At 38.1% G+C, this 20,407-nt stretch overlaps 1 protein-coding gene across 14 annotated transcripts in view; it reads left to right on the forward strand.

Moving 5' to 3' along the window:
* The window catches only part of KDM6A (lysine demethylase 6A), a 158,232-nt gene that overhangs the window by 122,297 nt on the left and 15,528 nt on the right, over nucleotides 1–20,407 (forward strand). For all 14 annotated transcript variants that reach the window (XR_009743407.1, XR_009743408.1, XM_061453436.1 and 11 more), the window contains 5 exons: nucleotides 14,602–14,731; nucleotides 15,817–15,922; nucleotides 16,616–16,821; nucleotides 19,163–19,227; nucleotides 19,330–19,404. Coding sequence is in view for 12 of the 14 variants with exons in the window: in XM_061453436.1 (XP_061309420.1) it covers nucleotides 14,602–14,731; nucleotides 15,817–15,922; nucleotides 16,616–16,821; nucleotides 19,163–19,227; nucleotides 19,330–19,404 (582 nt within the window). In the remaining 2 variants the exon portion in view is untranslated. The remainder of the gene's footprint in view (nucleotides 1–14,601; nucleotides 14,732–15,816; nucleotides 15,923–16,615; nucleotides 16,822–19,162; nucleotides 19,228–19,329; nucleotides 19,405–20,407) is intronic.

Consider the following 20,407-nt stretch of genomic DNA (forward strand, 5'->3'; position numbering starts at 1 on the left):
AGAGATACATTTTTTTCTTCAAAACGTGTATCCTTATCCTGAGCTTTAAGGCTTAATTTCTGTGAGGAGATTTGATACAGCCTGGTAAATGATCACAGAATGGTTGAGGTGGGAGGTCCAGTAAGGGACCTCTGGAGATTATCTAATCCAGCCTCCCACCTCACAGCGGGGCCAGCTGGAGCAGGTTACTCAGGACCATGTCTGGCCAGGTTTTGAATATCTCCAAGGATGGAGACTCCGTAGTCTGCCCGGACAGGCTGTTCCAGTGTTTGGTCACCCCTGAAGTAAAAATATTTGTTGTCTTATGTAGCTGTGCATGGGGTTATTCTTCCCCTGGTGCAGGATTTGGCATTTCCCTGTGCTGAAATTCATGAGATTCCTGTTGGACCGTTTCTCCTGCCTGCTGGTATTTCTCTGAGCGGTCATACAGCCATCTGGCGCGTGCGCTTCTCCTTCCAGTTCTGTACTAGCAATGTGGAGTTTTTTATAGTGGTGGTTTCAGTACCTATAGCTGAAGTATAGGAGCTGTTCAAGCAGTGGATTGTGCTTTAAAAATGCAGTCTGAGCTAGTTGGAAGTCTGTCACATTACAGTGTGGATTGTTTTGACTTTTGAGAGGTACAAGTCTTCGTCCATCTCATATTCCAGTTGATAAGCAGGTATGCTACTGTCTTTTTTTTTTTTTTCTTTAGTAGGCAAGCTTGAATTACTTTAGATCAGATGTGTGATGGATTAAGGCAAAAGGTGGGGCCAGCCACTAGGAAACCTGGAGATGATTCCACTGTAATTGTGCAGGTTGCAAATTGCGCAGTGTATTCCCTGGTGCCTTCATTGCTAGTAATACAGGATGGCGTGGAGTGTAGAAGGCTATGCGGTAGAAGTTTTAGATAATTTTTCTTAGCAATGATTTCTGGCAAAGACGTACAGTAAGCTACAGTGGTATACATACAGTGATATAGTGGTATAGAAACACAACAAATTTACCTGCATGTGCAATAGCCAGTGGCTTCTGGCAGAGGAAGATGGTGGACTGAGGGCAATCATACCTGAAAACCACTGCTGCTAAATCTGTCAGCATTCATCTCTGATGCGTAAGTCCTATCTTCTTGACAGGCATGTTGGAACTAGAATTACTAGGCTCGTTCTGTGTACATATACTCAGCTAAAATGCATTCCCTTAAGATTCTGGTGGAATTCTGGTGGTGCGTAGGTCTGTCTTGCTAAAAAGAATTGTAACAGAAACACCAGGCCCTAAGTCTTGACATCTCTATATGCTGCTTAGCTAATTATTTCTTATCTCAGTGTTGTTAAGTCACCAAAAATAGCAGTAACTCCACCACCACCCTTCCAAAGAGAAAGAAATAGAAATGCATCTATGAGGGTTGCACAGTTCAGGTTATTGGTGTGACATTGGTATATAGTTGTCAGAGGACAGGAGCCTCCAGCAGAAGTGAAACTGCTGGGACTTGATGGTTATATCCAGCAAGCACATTTTTCAGAGTCCCTTTCACATCCAACTCTTTCATTAGATACAGGCTCTAACAATAAAAAGGGTAATTTCATAGACTTCCATGCATCAAGGAAGATGTATTTTGCCACAGTAGAAATAATTTCTTTTTCTAAGACTTGGTGATTATGCAGCCTTCTGAGACTTTTCCTCCCCCCACACCACTTACAAGCCCTATGTTTAGACATCCTGCACAATAGCAGAGCTCTGCATATAGTGTTGCTCTTATTATTACTCTGTGCTGTGTCATCACAGACCAGATTTTATCAGAGTGAAATCCTTAGGCATTTTAAAGTATTGGAGTTTTTCATGGACAATTTTACAAGTGCCAACATTCAAAATACATGTGATGACAGTAGAAGAGTATTCCAGTGGCTGGCTTAGTTTTCCGTTAAAGCTGGCAGCAATACTTCCAGTTTTGTCTTTACTTAGAAAAGTGAAGGTCCCTTTATGAAGCTTTGGAGTACCTGTGGAGTATGAATGTGCTGTGAGGTAGATGTATAGTATATTACTTACATAGATAAGTTTGATCCATTCAGTCACCTTTCCTCGAAACAGCTTTATGTTGTGTTATACACTAAAACTTTGTCTACATGGGAAGGCTAGTTAACTGTAAACTTTGTTTACAGTATGTAACTGTTTGGTATTAATGCACCATGTTATCATGCAATACACATTTGTCCTGGTTTTAGCTTAAACCATGACAACGTTAAACATAAGATAATTTGTTCCATTGATAGTGGAGCAAACTCTACTAGACACAGTTTAGAGAAAGCTTTTCAAAAGTAATTCTCATTCAAAAGTAGATTGAGCTCATGCTTACTTAAAATCATTTGTGTTGGAAAAAACCTTTAAGATCACCTTTAAGAGTCCAGCCGTTAACCCAGCATTGCCAAGTCCACAACTAAACCATGTCTCTAAGCACCACATCTACATGTCTTATAAATGTCTCCAGGGATGGTGACTCCAGCACTTCCCTGGGCAGCCTGTTCCAATGCTTGACAGCCCTTTCGCTGAAGAGATCCTTCCTAATATCCAAACCTCCCCTGGTAGAACTTGAGACCATTGTGTCTTGTCCTATCACTTGTTACTTGGGAGACAAACCCCATCTCACTACAACCTCCTTTCAGGTAGCTGTAGAAAGCAGTAGGGTCTCCCCTGGGTCTCCTTTTCTCCAGGTTAAACAAGCCCAGGTCCCTCAGCTGTTCCTCATAAGGCTTCTCCAGACCCTTCACCCTCTTTGTTGCCCTTCTCTGGACCCACTCCAGTGCCTTCGATGTCTTTGTTGTAGTGAGAGGCCCAGAACTGAACGCAGTATTGGAGGTGCGGCCTCACCAGCGCAGAGTAAAGGGAGACTTCCCTGGTCCTGCTGGCCACACTGCTTTTGATACAGGCCAGGATGCCGTTGGCCTTCTCATCCATAGCCATGTGCTAGTAGAGAGCCTGATAGACAGTAGTTAGCTTTGCACATTCACACTTCGTACTAAGTGCTCCCAGCCTTCCCTATGTATACTTGCCTCAAAGTCCTTATGTTTTCCAGATAGTCTTTGGAGAAATTTGCATTCTTTCTCAAAAGAATTTTATTTGAAGTCCAGACATGCTAAGAAGTTGAAATGACCATTTAGAGGAATATAATTTCTGTATCCATGTCTTAAAGTTGTCGCCATTTGAGAAAAAGTCACGTCTTTAAAGGTCACAGAAGTCCCTTTCATCATAAGCACATGGTTATTGAATGTTTTGTTTTGTACTCTAACTGCCGTTTCCAGTGCCGAACTGTGTTAACAGTTCTTTTAGTTGAAATGTCATCTTTATTTTTCTGGTGTCAGAATTCTCATTGGAATTTTTTCCATCTCGATGTATTTTATTCCAAAACATTTTATTGGGGATTATATAAGCAAATGTGATGCTTTTGATCATTACCCTTTCTGACGTTAAAAAAAGTGTTAAAAAAGCATGTCTATTACCTTCTTTCACTGCATCCACATGAATTAGCCAAGTGCAAAGAAGCTGTGTCTTGTTACTGTGATTGAGAGTTACTAGATACTAATATACTGGGATTTGATGACTGATACCGATCATGGTATAGATCATGAAGTTCAACAGGGCCAAGTGCAGGGTCATGCATCTAGGTCAGATGAATGCCAAGCTACAGGAGAATGGATTGAGAGCAGCCTTGAGGAGAAGGACTCAGTGTTGGTTGATGAACATGACCCAGCAGTGTGTACTCGAAGCGCAGAAACAAACCGTGTGCTGGGCTGCATTCAAAAGGAGCAAGACCAGCAGGTCGAGGCAGGTGATTCTCCTCCTCTACTCTGCTCTTGTTACTGCATTCAGCTGTGAGGTCCCCAACGCAAGAGGGAGGTGGACCTACTGGAGTGAGTCCAGAGAGGAAAAAACCCAAACTATAGGGAGCTTATTTTGTGATCTTTCAGATATTGTCTTACATTGTAATGTTCATTTTCAAGTGAAGTTTCTACATCTTACTGCATTCATAAAAATGAAGAGCTTAACAGCTTTTCTAATTAGGACTGTGTACGTGTTATTGCTGATAGAGGTATAAAAATAGCTTCTGTGTATGGTGTTAGGATGAGTGCATTGCAAATACACATAAAAGATTGTTATAGACTCAGAGTTCTTGAAGTTCAGCTGATCTGTGTCTTCAGAATTTGCTTAGCAGAAATTTGAATGCAGCCTTCTTGGGAGAGTAATGGGGAGTGTATTCCTCTAGTCAAATGTTGCATTTTGATTGTTTCGGTATGCTGTTTACCAAGGCTCTTCACCGGTGAGATCTGCAGTTTGAGCTCAATAGCTCTGGCCCAGGCTCATGTGCTGACAGCAGGTTTTGCAGCAGGTCACAGGCACAGCTGAGCACTGCCACTAAGCTCTTATCTGCCCCTTATCTAAGGAGAGTCAGAAAAATCTGCCTGCCAAAGTCTGACAGACTCCAGCTCCAACTTGTGAATTTAGTGCAGAAGGACTGAGTTTTAATCAGGTCCAGAAGCTGTATATCTTTGCCGTGACCTGCATGTCATCTCTACTTTTTGCTTGGCCAGATATTGCCACTGCCCTTTTCTCTCTGTACAAGTTTTGCTTTAAATTGTAGATAAAAGTTTCTAACTGTATTTAGGGGCCCTAATTATGAAGTACTGGCCCTTAAAAAAAGCACTTCCTAATGTGATGATGAGGTTTCTTGTCTTTCTCTACAGTGTTTCAGTATAGTCATTATTTTTTCCCAGGCTTGTGTAATTACCATTTTTCAAGGGAGGTAAGCTAATACTTTGCCCCATATATTTTGCAGGCAGCTTAATAAGATGTGCCTTTTACTGTCTTTCTTACTGAGTAGAGATTGAGAGCTACCTCTTCAGCCTGTCTACACCTTAATTCAGCAAGGTAGAGGATTTAGAAGCTGGATAATAAAGATAAATGAGCAATGGGAAGAAAGACTTGGGATTTTTCCGGGAACTTGGAGGTCAAGAAATGCTTTAGTCTGGGCTGGGGCTGCTTTCACAGAGTTTAGAGACAGGATCTCTCCTAGTCAAGATATGTTTGCTGGAAAGTGTCTGCATATGTATAATAATAATAATAATAATAATAGATTCTGAGAAATTTTTTGGGACTGGCAACAAGGTAACAGTTGCAACAATTTTAGGATAAGCTTAAAGTGTACATACCTAAAGTTTACGTGCATAAATTTGAGGATAAGGCTGTCCAGCCACGTAGTAGGTAGTTGATTTCTTTCAAAATGTGTAGAGTTTGAAGGTGTGCGTGCACTCAAGTGAGAGCTCAGGAGCAGAGCTGTGGGGAGAACATCCTTGTCATAGATACTGCATGTGTGATTAACATAAGGGAAAACGTCTAGAGGGGAGACTACTGAAAGATACTCTGCTGAAAGCTTTGCTTACTCACAAAATAAGTCAGCCTTTATACATGGCAGAACAGAAGATGCTCATAATACTAATGTATCAGATACTGTGAACTTTATTACTGCATGTTAGCCTTTCTTTTAACTGTATGAGGTAATGCAGTGCTAATTACATTTGGGTGCTGTCTCTGCAAGTGGTATCTTAAAATACGAAAGTGAATTTGTGGCCGAAGATGTTGATTTCTAGACTTAGTGTAAAAAATGCAGGAAAGCTATCCATAGTAGAAAACCTGAAAATTTGTTGGATTTTAATTGTGAGGTGTTTAGCCTTTACAAAACAGTCAAACTCCCAAACAACTGCGCTAGAATAGTCTTTTTGCACAGGGAGAGGGGAATTGTCCTGTAGTAATAGTTACTACATATTGGAGCCTTAAATGCATTAATATTTGCCAGTTGTTACGTACATACCCTTATTTCATTTAATATGTTCAGAAAGGCGTTCCGACTTCATCTCTAATGTGGGTAATTACATTCTGTTATCTTCTGGCATATTTTTCTTGCTCTCTGACTATGCTTACTTGATGCAGTGTGCCCTTTTGTCCTGATGGTATTTTCTAGGGACAAAAAAAACAAAAGACATTTTGGCAGGTAGGAACAGGTGGATGTAGCTTACTTTTCTTTATAGCTGGGGCTCTAGATTAATTTTTTTCCCCCTCCTCACTATTCTGCATTTGGCTCTGTTTACTGCATGCTTACTTCAAAACCAGATTGTTCATGTTACTTGTAACTCATATGAAAGTTCCTCAGAAGTCTGTTAAATAATCTTCTTTTAAGATGCTCCAGGTTTAAAAGAAAGTATTGTCTGAGAGAAGCCATTTTTCACATCTTTTAGGCTATATAGGTTTATTTGTGCTTAAAGCACGAAATACCCAAAATCATTAGCAGTTTGGGATTAAGTAATGTGGGAAAGTCGATTCACAATGTAACTGCAGTTGACCTACTACGGGATAGTGAACTGCAGCATAATGAAATTCCTGTTCTCACAGAAGGGGTTTTATCAGGAAGCAGTGTGGTAATACTAACCACCAAAACCTGACTTGTTTGTTGCTAGGATTTTACTTGTGGCTTAAAAACAAAGGAACATCAGATACATGGAAGTTTGGTGTTTTTTAAGGTAAAAGCAGTTACTAGAAAAGGGGTTCAAAAACCACACATTACAGTAAAGCAAAAATGGAAGTAGTCAGGCAAAAATAAATGCTGGGAGATTGTAATTTTGCATTGTGTAAACAAGTGTCATCTTCAAGTGAAGGCATTAGGTGAATGGAGATGCTTTGTATCATAAGATGCAGAACACATGCCAAACAGAAAACTCCATTTGATTCTTTTTTTGCTATATGTGAATAGGTTGTCTGGTCTGTGGAAAAATACTTAGCAAATGTTTTGTTTTGCCAGAGACAAGAGTGAGTTCTTAAGTAGGGCAGGATCATTGCAGAGGCTGAAAAGTTTCTTTATATCCATCTTCCTGGGTGAGAATGTTGAGGAAATACTTAACAGAGACCTGTTCTATTCATGCAGTGAAATGAGGTTGTTTAGGAGGCTGTGAAGGGGTCAAACAGAAGGTGCTGGCATAGCAATTGATACTTCTGCAAGGAGCTTCCCTTGAAGAGCTAGACAGTGTTCATTGAAAAGCTACAAGGAATTTAGAAATGCTGTAGCTGAGCAATTGACTAAAATATGCAAATCTCATTATGATGCTGTTTTGAAGAACAAATAGGGTAGCAGGTATGCTCATCTTGTTAAACTGCTGTTGGAGTGTATGGATGAAAGAGAAGTGAGGAGGTGATTCTGAAAATGTAAGTGTGATTTGGTTAGTCTGTCCTACCAGTAAAACTGATTGCAACAGTAAATTTTAAGGTGGATATAAAACAACTGAATTACTATGTTGGGTAAACAGTCTACATAATAAACTAAATTCCTTTAAGCCTCTGAGCAAAATAACAGATGAGAGTGTACTATTAAATTAATTATCCTTCATTAGATTCCTAGAGAAAATTCCCTGTTAAGGTAATCTAAAAAAAAATAAATTCTTGAGCATAAATGAGAACTGATTGAAAGAAGAAAATATGCTGGGAATAACTGCTCTGGGTTTGTTGTTAAAAAAGCTGATTGTGAATACATGGGGAAAAAAAAAGAGATGCCTCTTTGTCTAGTTGTGTATCAGGTCTCCTTAAAAAGACTGTTTTCAAAAGCTCTTTTCTGTACTCTTAGAGCTGTATCTTTTCCCTGTGAGCAATCCTTTCAGAAGGAAAGGAGAATGAAACATCATCACAAGACTTGAGATTTAACACTCGAGCTGTTTATTTGTGCTGAAGTGAAACCAGCAGATTTCTAGGTCTGTGTTTCAACTGGCATCTCATTAACATCCTGGAGGAGTGATGTTAAAAATTCAGTATCCATCTCAGTTAAAAGGGTCCACCACTTGTCCTTTCCAAAGCCGACAGAAGGTCAAGGCCTTCCGTTAAGCTGTGTAGATAAGTTCCTGAACTGACTTGTTTTGTTTCTCATAAAACATACAAGGAATAGCTCGGTTGATATTTTTTTATCATTATTTATTAAAGCCTATTCTCAGCCTTGAAAGAACAGGCATATCTTCAAACTACACTTTGATAATGACTAAGTCCGTACAAGAGGTTCTCAAACAATTCTAAAGAGCCAAGATGGATAACTGAGCAACTTCATATCAGCTCAGGGTTTCTGTTGTCATTTTTATAGTGGCATATGGAAAGACTAATTTGAAAATTCATAAGGCATTTCTGAACTTGAAAGCTTTACCAATTTGGCTTAACTGGAAAAGCAAATGAGAGGTGTAGGCTTGATGGTAAAGCATATTAAAAGGGGCTACAGTGCCTTTTTATAGTTCTTTTTGCTTGGTGTGGAAAAATAAAGGCAAGCAGAGAGCAATTCATTGAGAAAATAAAATGGTAGGATCGGAGGAGAGATTAGCTGCCTTTCAAGGAACTTTGTAAAAAAAAAGAGAAAAGTATAGGACAGCAAACAGAAAATGGTCTGGGAAAGGGTCTGATAAATGGCCAGCATGTGCACAGGTGTAGGAAATAAGCTTCAGGAGGAGTGGGAAAAGCAGTGTAGAGGCTACAGTGTACAGTCATGTCGTTGCTGGGTGAGCTCTGTGTTGAAGCCTGGAGCAGAAGCAAGCTTGGGCTGATCTTCCTGAAGGTGCTGCTCCCTGGCAATTAAGCCTGCTTTGGGAAGTCAATTAGTGAGTCACTGGTTTGGGAACTGTGCAGTCCAGAGGCGAAGAGCCTAAATCTGTTTGAGGGGAAGTACTTTGTGGAGAAAGGAGTTGGATTAAGTTTGTGTTTTGTTCTTAAAAACAAAAACAACAAAAGCAATTCTTGTTTTATTGGGAGATTTCTTTGTCTGTAAGCAAAGGACTTTTTTGGCTTGAAGGCAAAATTGTTCAGTTGCTCTAAAGGCACATTACTTCTGGCAAGTCAACTTCACCATAGCAAAAGTTTTAAGAAAAAAATCTGAAATATTGTGATTTCACAAGCTAAGCCCTGCTTACCATAAGAAGACAAATACAAAAATCTGCAGATGGGAAGCAGAATTATCTGGAAGTAAAAAAAAAAAACATAGGAAAGATTTATAGTTTAGGGGGAAGACAAGCATATGCGAAAGTTTGGTGCCAACTGTTACAATGCTTTTCTTATGTAAGTCATTAATGTGATTCTGTTTGTCTTAACAGCCTAAGAACAAGGTGATTAGCAAATGAAATAGAAAGGAAATATGTAAAAATCATTAACAAAAGGAGGGAACATTATTCTTACATAACATATAATTAACCTATGAAATTCACTGCCAACCTATACTATTGAGGTCAAAGCCGGAACAGAATTCAAAAATTATTAGAAATACATTTGCATAATGAGAAAATCCACAACTCTATTGTAGGATTTTCTGTAGGTTTAAAAAGAAAGATCCCTGGGAGTATTGCCAGCTAGTACATGGTTGTGAAAGGCTGGGGTAGAGAATTGCTTGATAAACAGGTTGTGTAATTATCTGGCATTACTTGCGTTTAGGCATAATGTAAGCTTGACTTGACTTCTTTATATTCTCCTTTGAGAGCTCATCTCTCTCTCTCTCTCTACTGCCTATAGAAGCAGCTTGGGGAAGTAAGCGTCAGAGAGCCCCACTGAGGCATGGAGAGCATCCACCTCTTTCCCAGGGTGATAGGTGCTGACAGACGTTTTTTCTGTGGTTTTGTAGTAACTTGCAGTATGAAAGGAGTTAATAGTATCCACTAATTGTTAAGGCCTGGGAATTTGTGTTTTCAATCAGGACTGGGTCGAGTATGTACTGTGCTTCCCAGTGCTTCAGCTGATTTCTTCTGCAGGCACATTTTTAAAATGTTTTGTTCGTTCTTCTTCGTAGATTATTTCATTCTGAAAGATTTGAGTTAGTGCCACATAAATGCACAGTTCCTTATATTCATGTTAACGTGATTTTTATTTGGGAAGAGAGGGTATTAAGTTTGTTCTTCAGAATAACTATAATCTCTTGAGCAGTAAAAAGCTTGTTAATTCTCATGCAGATAATCCTCCATCTCTTAAACAGACTGACTTCACAACAAAAATAACTGCTTAAGTGCAGATGATTGTAACTTTTGTTTGGGCCAGTAAAGTATGCCTAAAATCCAAATGTACAGATAACTGCAAATTGTTTAGGAAGTTTTCGTTACTATCAAAAAGTCAGTCTTTCAGTTAAAAACGAGAAGGGCAAATATTTTTTTGAAGTTCCAAAACAGAGTTCTAAAAAACTCAGAAATGAAGTTTGAAAGAGGAAAACTATAGCCAGGAATGAAAAAATTAAAACACAAAACCCAGTCATGTGTTATGACTGCACAGAACTATCAAATAGTCAATAGAGGCAAGACAGTTCAGTAAGTATTTTTGTTCTGTGCTTGGGACAAAGGCAGATACAAAGTTTACATCATGGGATGTATGATAAGGCGCTTTTAGTTTTCACAGTTATCAAGGAGAAAGTTATACAGTAGTTAAAATTGGCATTTTTAAGTCGGAGGCCTGAAAAACACATATCCGTGAGCTCTGAAAGAGCAGGCCGGAGAATTGCTGTTTATTGTTCATACAGGTTATTTCTTTTTTATAGTTCTCGGAAAACAGAAATAGTTCCAGATTACTTGAAAAGCAGTGTGGGACTGCTTTCTGAGAAATAGATTTAATCCTCTCAGTGACATTAGGCTTAGGCAAAATAATAGAATTATTGAGGTAACTAATTTAATAAATGTAAAGGATGGTAATTAAAGATAATGATTCCTGGTTCTCAGAACATAAGTTTTATCATGTTAACTTTAATATTCTTGATGTGGTTGAGAGTTTGTATAATAGAGTTAAAATTAATACATCTGTGTAACACAGTTGGCTTTAAACTCACATGGTGTCTTGTCTTAGTCAACTGGAATGATGCAGTGTCAGTGTACTACCTATGAAGTACATAGCAGCTACCTGATGAGTTTCATGTAGTAGTAAATATTTCAGTAATTGCCTTGGAATCAGATTTTGGTCTTTCTTACTTAGGTTTTGATAGTGCTGTAGGACTCCAACAGGGGAGTCTCTAAGGCTGGAGCAGCTGGAGTCCATCTTCCAGTGGCGAAGGGACGTCCCAGCTGCAGAATAAGCTACTGGGCTGTCCATGCAGTGAAAATAGTAAACTTGAGAGAAGTGTGAAGGAATCATCTCAGGCTAAGCCATAGGTCTCCATTTGTCAAGAAATCCCTTGGTAACCTTGAATTACTAGTGTTAATATTTGCTAAAAGCACAGACTGGAGAGTGAGTGCTCTATAATGAAGAGGACAAATATTACTGCAGAGCAAAATGGGTCGCACCTCTGCTTCTCTTTTAACTGCACGGTTTGGTACAGCCAGAGGAGAAGTTACTCTCTAAGACTGAAGGCTGTAAACTGTTTTGTGAAGGTTGTTGGAATGCATCCTACAAAGCAGTAAAATGGAAAAATAAAGGTGTGTTTTAATGAATCTGATAATTGCTTGTTCAAAGAGCTCCCATAGTTACATGAAATCAAGGCACCTGTTTTATCTATAGTTGCTTATAAGCACAGATGGCAGGTTGATTGAGTTTGGTCCTCAGGGTAAAGCAGTTGCATGACTTACTGCTTTTACCCATGGAGCAGACTGCAGTGGATAGAGAGCTGCAGCTTTTGCTCGGGACAATGCTAGACACCAGTGTGCACCTCTGTCCTTTCCTTTCTGAGGCTGACAGCTGCTCCTGCCTTCTTTTCCCACTCTGCAGGTGTAAAGGATGTTGTGCTTGCGCAGTCTGTGAAAAGCCAGTTCCCTCTGGAAAGTCAGTTTAAATTAATTAGGTCTATTCTCTTAATTCCTCCATCATGGCGTTGCAGATTACTGGGCATCCGGTTTCATTTGGGGGCTTAATTCATGCTGTTTTTTCTTGAGTGTTGCATCTGTTGCCTCTTTCAGCCAGTATGAAATCCTCTCACAAAAAAAATACACTCATGAAACAGAGATATGTGAGATTTTCCTGACAAGTGCTGTGGTCCAGAAGGGTCTTTCCCTTTCCTTGCACTGGCTGTAGTTCTGTATTTCCAGAGGTGAGTGGCTGACCATGGACATTCACACCATTTCAGGTGCCAGAACCAAATCTTTTTAGTACTTCTGTGGTGAGGCTTTTTTTTCTAATTCCTGTTCTGTTTTGCACACTGTTAATTACAGCATTATTTTTTAATAGCTCTCTTGCATTGTTATTAATAGTAAGTCATTCTGATTCATAGTAAAAAAAAAAAAAGTGAAGCTGGTCTGTTAAAGACAACTTTAAATACTCTGCCCATCTGTTTCCTGTGCCACTTGAATTTTGAGCGTTTTTCTCAGCTTTGCTTTTCTTTGGCCCCTTTCCCCTCTTGAAATTTCCACACAGGGTTTTAGTAACTTTAATAGGAAGCTGTGGCATACATTTGGTAGTATCAGCTTCAAGTGCTGGGTTTGAGATATCTTTGTTCATCTGATCTTTTCCTCTCTACTGTCTGCTTTCTTCTCCATCTGCTTTGCTTTTTTAGTCCTGTTTCTCTAAGCATACAGGAGTTTCTCCTTCCTCTGTAGTTCCCCTTCTGTGAAGACCCTTCATACCCTGGCTTTACAGGGCTTTCTTTTGCTGTGGTAATTATCTTCTTGTGAGTACAGTAGCTTAAGTCGTGCTAATTCTGAACAGTGTCCCTTTTTCTTCAGGTTGTCTTTCTCATCTTTCTTGGCTCAGAAGGCACCTGAGAACTGTTTATCAATGCAAACTGAATTTTGTTGAAGTTCTCTTTGATTTTTAATACTTTACATTTGCTTTTCTCAATTTTATTTCTCAGTTTGGTACTGCAAAGATTATAGTTTTTTCTAATACCTACTATTCAGATTATAGTTTCACTGTGTATAACTGGTCTGAATTTGTGCAACTGTGGTCAGTAAATTTCTTTTGCTGATGGTGATTTTATTTCATGGTGTTCATGGGGGGGGTGTACCCCCCACCCACCCCTCCCCCCCCATTTGTTTGGTTTGGTTTGTTTGTTTGGGGTTTTTTTTGTAGGGACAGTAGGGTCTTGGCAAGAAGGGCATCAAACATTAAGCATTGGCCTGTGAATTGTTTGTCAAGTTGGATGATGCTTAAGCACAACTTCTGGATTGTTTTCTCGGTTTCTTTGAAGTTGCAGTCTCTTCTGGCATTAGACTTAACCTAGCACAGGGAATAAGCTGTGTTTGGGATTTTGACAAGTGTGCTTTGGAGACAGTTGTTAAATATGTCCCTGTCTGTACTGCTCTGATCTTCTGTCAGGGGAGACCAATCTATGAGTTAGAAAGCTGGTGTAAGCTCTGAACTGAATGAATGACTGACTTGTTTGTTGTGGTGAGCACCGGTTTCTCAGGATGCTCATCTTTGCTGCAGCTTGGGGTACATGAGGTGGTTGCTCGTTTTCTTTAAAGTGTCATTCAGTCTCATCTGATCTCACACCCTAAGTCCATCTTACTCATGGCTTGTGGTAGCTTGATTTGAAGCAGTGGTCTCACATGCCAGCATCCAGCTCTCCAGTGTTCCTCAGTGCCAGTATCACAGTTTCTCTGTTTGAGACAAACTCTGTTTCTGGGAGTTTCATCTAATGTGAGCCAGATGTGTTTTCTGCTGAAGACTTGTTACCAGAACAACTTTTCTGTAACCGGTGAGTTTTACAAAGATACATGACTACATTATGCATTAGAAAGATCCCATTTTGTGGGATGTTGAGATGAAGTAATGGCAGCTGGGGAAGGTTGGAAGAAGGATTTGAATAGCATTTAAAGTGAAGAATTTTTGGAGTAGCTGAGTCATTTTTAACAAAAATTTAAGGGATGGCTTTGTTAATACATACTTTCCTGGTGGCAGCAGCTGGATATTGAATATAGACTAAGCTCAGAATGTGGATTTTTCAGGTTTGGGCATTATAGGAAAGTTAACACATATGGTGGGGTATCCACATCTGGAAATCCCCATAGGAAGGCTGCAAATACAACAGGCAAGGTTCTCATTCAGGCATGCGTATGGGTGTTGACACAGCAACTTGTTCAGAGTAGGTCATTTCCTCTGTTGCTCAAACAAATGGATTGTGCAGCAGTGGCTCCTCCTGGCTTTGAAATTTTAAGTCAAGAGAGGGGTAGGTGGTTGTTCAATGTAGTGTCATTAGTGTAGTTGCAGTTGGTTTTGTGACTAAGCATTTTTTTAGCTGAAGCATTGTCATTTTCTGACTGTGCTCTGCCATGGTGCTGTGCACAGCACTACCAGACTGTGTTGTCTCAACTGCTGTGAATTGATATCCACCAGCCAGTGCTGACCTAGAAAGGTTCTTTGCTGTTCCGACTTGAAAACTGCTTTTTTTCTGTTAAATTTTGTCGAATGAGTCATACTTGCTTATATTTAAAATGGCTATATTTTTAACTCATAGTGGTGATGTTGCAGATTTGGCAGGAGAGCGGGAATTATTTTGGATAATATCAAATTATACACTGGGAATTCTTGATTAAAATATATGAGCTTTATTTGCATGTTGAATTATGGCTTCTCCTTATACATCAGTATTTTGCAGAAGAAATTACACTAATATGTATTTATTTGTCAAGAATTGACAGAGGCAGCTCTGTTTCCTTTTAGGAATCTGGGTAAAAATGGCTTATCTAACAGTAGTATTCTATTGGATAAATGCCCACCTCCACGACCACCGCCTCCACCGTACCCTCCCTTGCCAAAGGACAAGCTGAATCCACCTACACCTAGTATTTATGTAAGTAAATCTCATGGTAGAAGTACATTGCTGACTGCCTTTCGTAAGTGTTTGGATATCTGAATTACATACCTGGAAAAATACATACCTGAAAAACAGCTTCAGAAATTTTTGAGGGTTTGTTAATACTCAGAATACTGGCAGAATAAGCAAAACAAGTCATTAGATACAATGCTCAGTGTTTCAAATACGTATGTACGGTTTTCGCAAGTGACACTTTAGGTATAAATGGACAAGTAATTATACTGTCCTAATGATTTCCTTCAAAATATAGTAAAAAAAAAAAGCTGGGGTGATCTTCAGAACAAAACATCATTGGGGAAAGGCAGGTTTTAGCTGCATAGTGTTTTCTTATGCAAGGGTTAAAACTTCTGTTCTAAAATTAAAGTTTCATGATATCTTTATGAAGAGTTTGAGCTAACTTCCTTAGTAACAGATGTCCACTTTCTTGAAAACAGAAGAATAAATTACAGTATGTCTGTAGAGCCAGCAAGAAAACCTCAAGTTAGTTTGGTCAGCTCAAATTGAGGACCAGAAGCAGTCAGCACTTTGGTTTGATACTACACAAGCAGTCTGCCTGAGATGAGAGCTAGATGAAATTGGAAGCAGTTGTGCGCAGAGGCGTAAGAAAATCAGTGCAACCTTTCTGTTTAATATGAGATGCACTGTAAGAGTAGTCTTTTTAATTACACTGCTTCTTGTATACATTATCTTTAGAGTTAGCTTTTTTGACTTCTTAGAAGAAAGTATATTATCTTGCTCTTCAAAGAATTCTGTAGATTTAGGGAATGTCCAAGAATAAGATAAAGAAAAAAACTGCGGGAAACCTAAATTGCAAATGCCAAAGTAGTGTGAGAATAATTCATTCCAAGAAATAAATTGTAATAACAAATTGATTTCAGGAGTGAACCCAGCTTTTAACATGGAAGGGGTTGTATGATGTAGTTGTTCATTCCCTACAAAGGCAGGAAAATGGAGAACATTCCTGTCTTCTTCCTGTTGTTTTTCTTTCTTCTGTTTTCTTTATTTTACAAATAAGGAGTCTAAATTCATCTGACATCTAATATTCCATTGCAATTTTACAGTTGGAAAATAAACGAGATGCTTTCTTTCCACCTTTACATCAATTTTGTACAAATCCAAACAACCCTGTTACTGTAATACGTGGCCTTGCTGGAGCGCTTAAATTAGGTAAGTTTAGTTTTTATGGTTTTTTTACTTCATTAAAAAAAAAAATTTTTTTTCGAAGGAAGTCTCATGTCTTAAAGGTGGATGTTTTACGTGTGTATTCCATGTAATTAGGGTAATGTGTCATTTCTTAGTTTGCTGCTGTTTCTAATCTTGATCATTTCAGAAGCCCCCAAAATCCAGCAGATTTTGTTGAGCACAGATTGGAGCTGAGCTGTGGATGTGGAAGTTTGTAGATAGCCTTTTTTTCCATTGAAAGCTGTGACTGCATGTCTTTGTGCTTAGATTTAATGATCTGTAATCTGACTGTGTATGATGTTTTGAACTCTGAGATAGAGGAATTATCACTGCTGGTAAGAAATGTGTTATCTGATGGAAGTGCATTAATAAAACTCAGGTTTAAAAAATATTTTATTGGTAATAGATTTAAAAATTGTTTTGCAGATTTGTTTACCGCAAGGCATGTCAAGTGTTTCTTGAAATACAGTCGATACAGTAGCTGCCAAGTTTTTTCTAAGCTTCAACTGCTGTGTCCACAAAAGCTTTTTGAGTATTAACCATGAGTGTTAATTATTAACCTACGGGTAGGCTGTGTTATGAAGGCTGGGATGGTTTAAACCTTTAGATACCTTTAAGTATTAATTTTTTTTTCTTCTATTATATTTTAACTGTCATTTATTATTTCCTATTTATTAGACCTAGGACTCTTCTCTACAAAGACATTGGTAGAAGCAAATAACGAACACATAGTAGAAGTAAGAACACAGCTACTGCAGCCAGCAGATGAAAACTGGGACCCCACTGGAACAAAGAAAATCTGGCGTTGTGAAAGCAGTAGATCACATACAACAATTGCTAAGTATGCACAGTACCAGGCCTCCTCATTCCAGGAGTCTTTAAGGGTAAGGCCATTGTTATTATTTAAGTTTTATTTTACAAACTGTATACTAAGTCTGAAACCACTGAAAACAGATGGAATCTGTTAAGGAAAAAGAGACATTTCCATTAGCATGAAGAGCACGGGTAAATTTAGAAAATCTGTTTTGAATAGAGGGTCAAATAGTATAGTGTTCCTCACAAATGCTTAATGTAAAACTTCATTTTTTCAGTTTAAAGCTTCTAGCTGTTACATACTTTAAAAGCTTATTAGCTTAAGTTTTTGTATAATAATGTCAATATCCGTATTAAAATAGCGAGAATTTAAGTTGCCTTTTTTTGTTTGTTTGTTTCCAAAACAAAACAACTTATATTGCTTCTAATTTCATGATTTCAAATCAGATAAATCAGATTTCTTTGTTCTTCATAGTATCCTGAATCAACTTGGATGTGGCTTACTAGAAGCTTGCACTCACACTTGTCTTTGTTTCCAAACATAACCATTTCCATTTAGTTTAAAAGTTGTTAGACTTATGTGACAGAGTGAAATACTTGAAATGTTACCTTATTACTTTTTAATATTTTTGCTGAAGTTAGTAAGCACATCATTGGAATTAGCTGTGGAGATTTCTCAGAAGCTTAAGTTACCTGGTTTTAGGCTAAGGTGGAACTAAGACAAAAAGATATTCTAGTTGTTAATTAGAAAATGGGTAAAACACCAATGTGGGGGATTGTCTATTGCAGTTTTCACTTCCATTGCACAAAAGCAGCAGTGGTTTCAGTAAGAAAGGAAAGAGAAATCCTGAATTTAAACTTCATGCATTGGAGAGAAAGATTAGAAATGAAGAAAATAATTAGTCATTGAAGAGAAGGGAGGTAGTTACTAGGTTTTGAGCAAGACTGATAATAGGGTGAGGAAAAGAAATGGGAATACCATTGGGAAGTTGGGGGCCCACTGAAGTAATCAAGAGCTTGGGACATAAATGGGCTTTTTGTTCTTTGCAGTAGTCATAAATTTAAGTGGGATATCGACTAAAGTTTTCTGGTGCCTCTTGAACAGTTGCACCAGTATAGTATTCTTGCACATTGTTCCAGAGCATTACTTCTCTGGAACATTATATATGTATATATATATATATATATATATATATACAAGTTCGATAATGTACTCGACTGATCCCATTCCAGCTTGTCAGCAGGAAAGCCTCAGCTTTGGATTTGCGCCAAGAAGTGAGCTGCAGTATTTTCTGATTTTTTCTCTGTTACAAATTAGTGTTAAAAATGCATCTATGAAATAATTTTCAGAATTACTATTTTAATTTTTCCCTTGCAAATGAGAAATAAAATGTACAATGTACATGTGTCATTTGTCTAACACTGCTTTTGCCTGTCCTTAGGTGACTTTTCACAGTGTTCAAATGAAAACTTTGTTTCTTCTTTCTACAGACACAATCCTCTTGGCTTGCCCTAAGTGATCCTTTTTTTTTTCATTCCTCTGACAACTGTTAACATTGCTTTTCTAACATGTCTTGCAGTATTTCGTAAATCCGTCATCGCTAGGTTCCTTTTTGTTTCTCTTTGTCCTTCATTCAAAAGATGAATAGGACTTTCTCAGGTACATAGGGCACTTTGAGATTTAACAGCAATCCCATTCAAAACCCTAGATCTTTGGATAGACTCCAGGCAGTTCATTCCTTCTTTTTGTCTTATTCTTTTTCCTTCTATATACTTGCCAAAAAAGGAGTCTTTAGAATAGGGGTTTGAGTGCGCTCATCTCAAAAGATCAAGTGACAGCATTCAATATTGGTGAGATTTATTTTTTCACTAGTCATGGTCCTAGCTACTGCAGTGCTAAAATAGCATATGGCTATGAAAAATTCAAAAGATCTTACATAATGGATTTTATAAAATTAATTTTATAAATATTAGTCATCCTAGTTTCCTGTTGGGATACCTGCTTGACTTTGCTGGAAGGTAAATGTTCTAGTCTGAAAAAGTTAACAGTATTCCTTAAGATTGGATTCATGTTCACCTGCATAGTGATGCGAACCAATGCACTCATTTGCAACTGTAACGAAGGCTAATAGAAATATTTACAGTGTAGATATTTTCTGTTGTCCTGGCCTTAGCTTCACTGAATTTGTACCCATTCAGAATTTCTTGCAGTGGCTTTAGACTAATAACTTTTTCTTTCTCAACAGTAATAATGACATAAAATCTCAGATACAGATATTTTAAAGATTGTACCAGCATGTTGAAAGAAAAGTACTCATACCTGTATATTTTATGTATATATACATATCCTTGCTTTTCTGTATATTTATATAGATTAAAAAACCCCAACATTTCCACAATTGCATTTTATAGGAGGAAAATGAGAAGAAGAGTCATCACAAGGACCACTCAGATAACGAATCCACATCTTCTGATAAGTAAGTGTGATATAACTGTGATAATTTTGTTCTTGGTTTTCTGTAGTTTTTTACATAATTCCCATTTTCACATTCACCTGTTACATTTTTTTATATGCACAGCTCTGGGAGGAGGAGAAGAGGACCTTTTAAAACAATCAAGTTTGGGACCAACATTGACCTGTCAGATGACAAGAAGTAAGTTGATTACAGTTTCTCCTGCTCACGGTGATATTCTATAATATGGTGCTCCTTCTGGAAAACCAGTGTGTTCTGCTCAGAGATCAGTCAGTCTGCTGATAAACCCAGTTCCAGTAGCACACCCCATTTCACAATGAAATTCTTACCTTTGGTCTTTAAACTGTTGCTGTGAGTCCTTCTCCACTAAAATCTCTTTGCAAGCTTTTTTTTCCAGGATCCTTAAACATCCATCAGAAACTGTTCTTACTATTCTTCCTTCTAATACATTCCCTTTGTTTCATTCTGAGGCTTTAAATTATTTGCTTGCAACCTTAATTACATCTCACAATACCAAGTGTTAAGTCTTTGCACAGAAATTTTAAGATTAAAGGTTTTGGGTTGGTTTTGGTTTTTTTTTTTGTTTGCCTGGATTTTGTTTTTTTGGTTCCGTTTCCTTTTGTTCCTACTATCATCTTTTCTGTTTCCACTTTTTCTTAGCTCTTGATTGTTTATCCAGGAACAGGGTTCAAAATATGTAGTAAAAACCAGATCAGTACTTACCTCTGGGTAAACCATGATACCTCTCCCTCAGAAAAAAGGGAATAAATTGAGAGTTCTTTGGGCTGTATATCCTTCTGAGAGCAGATGAAGGTAGCACAGAAAAACATCAGGAGGTACTAGAAATACTCTGAGAGCATGGTTTTAGTAACCAGTAATACATTTTTATTTGGTTCAATCTCTAGTTAGTATATATTTCCATAAAAGATCTAGCATGTCTGGGCTGCCAGTCCCACCAGCTGGAGTATGAAAATTAGGATCTACTTCAAGAGTAGATCTACTACTTAGAGGAAGAAGAATCTGTCCACTCAACTGTCAAAATACTTCTAAATATTACCACAATTCTAAAATTACGTAACACAAACCTGGGTGACATTTCAGAGATCTACACTGAAGTTCTGGGATTTTTGTGTTTGAAGATCTGTTTTTCTTAATGCAAGTATTCAGTTAGCATGTGCATGTT

This window comes from Pezoporus flaviventris, unplaced genomic scaffold, assembly GCF_033815535.1.
Source record: "Pezoporus flaviventris isolate CSIRO_AGI_PZ_B2104156 unplaced genomic scaffold, CSIRO_AGI_Pfla_v1 ptg000015l, whole genome shotgun sequence".
Taxonomy (NCBI): Eukaryota; Metazoa; Chordata; class Aves; order Psittaciformes; family Psittacidae; genus Pezoporus; species Pezoporus flaviventris.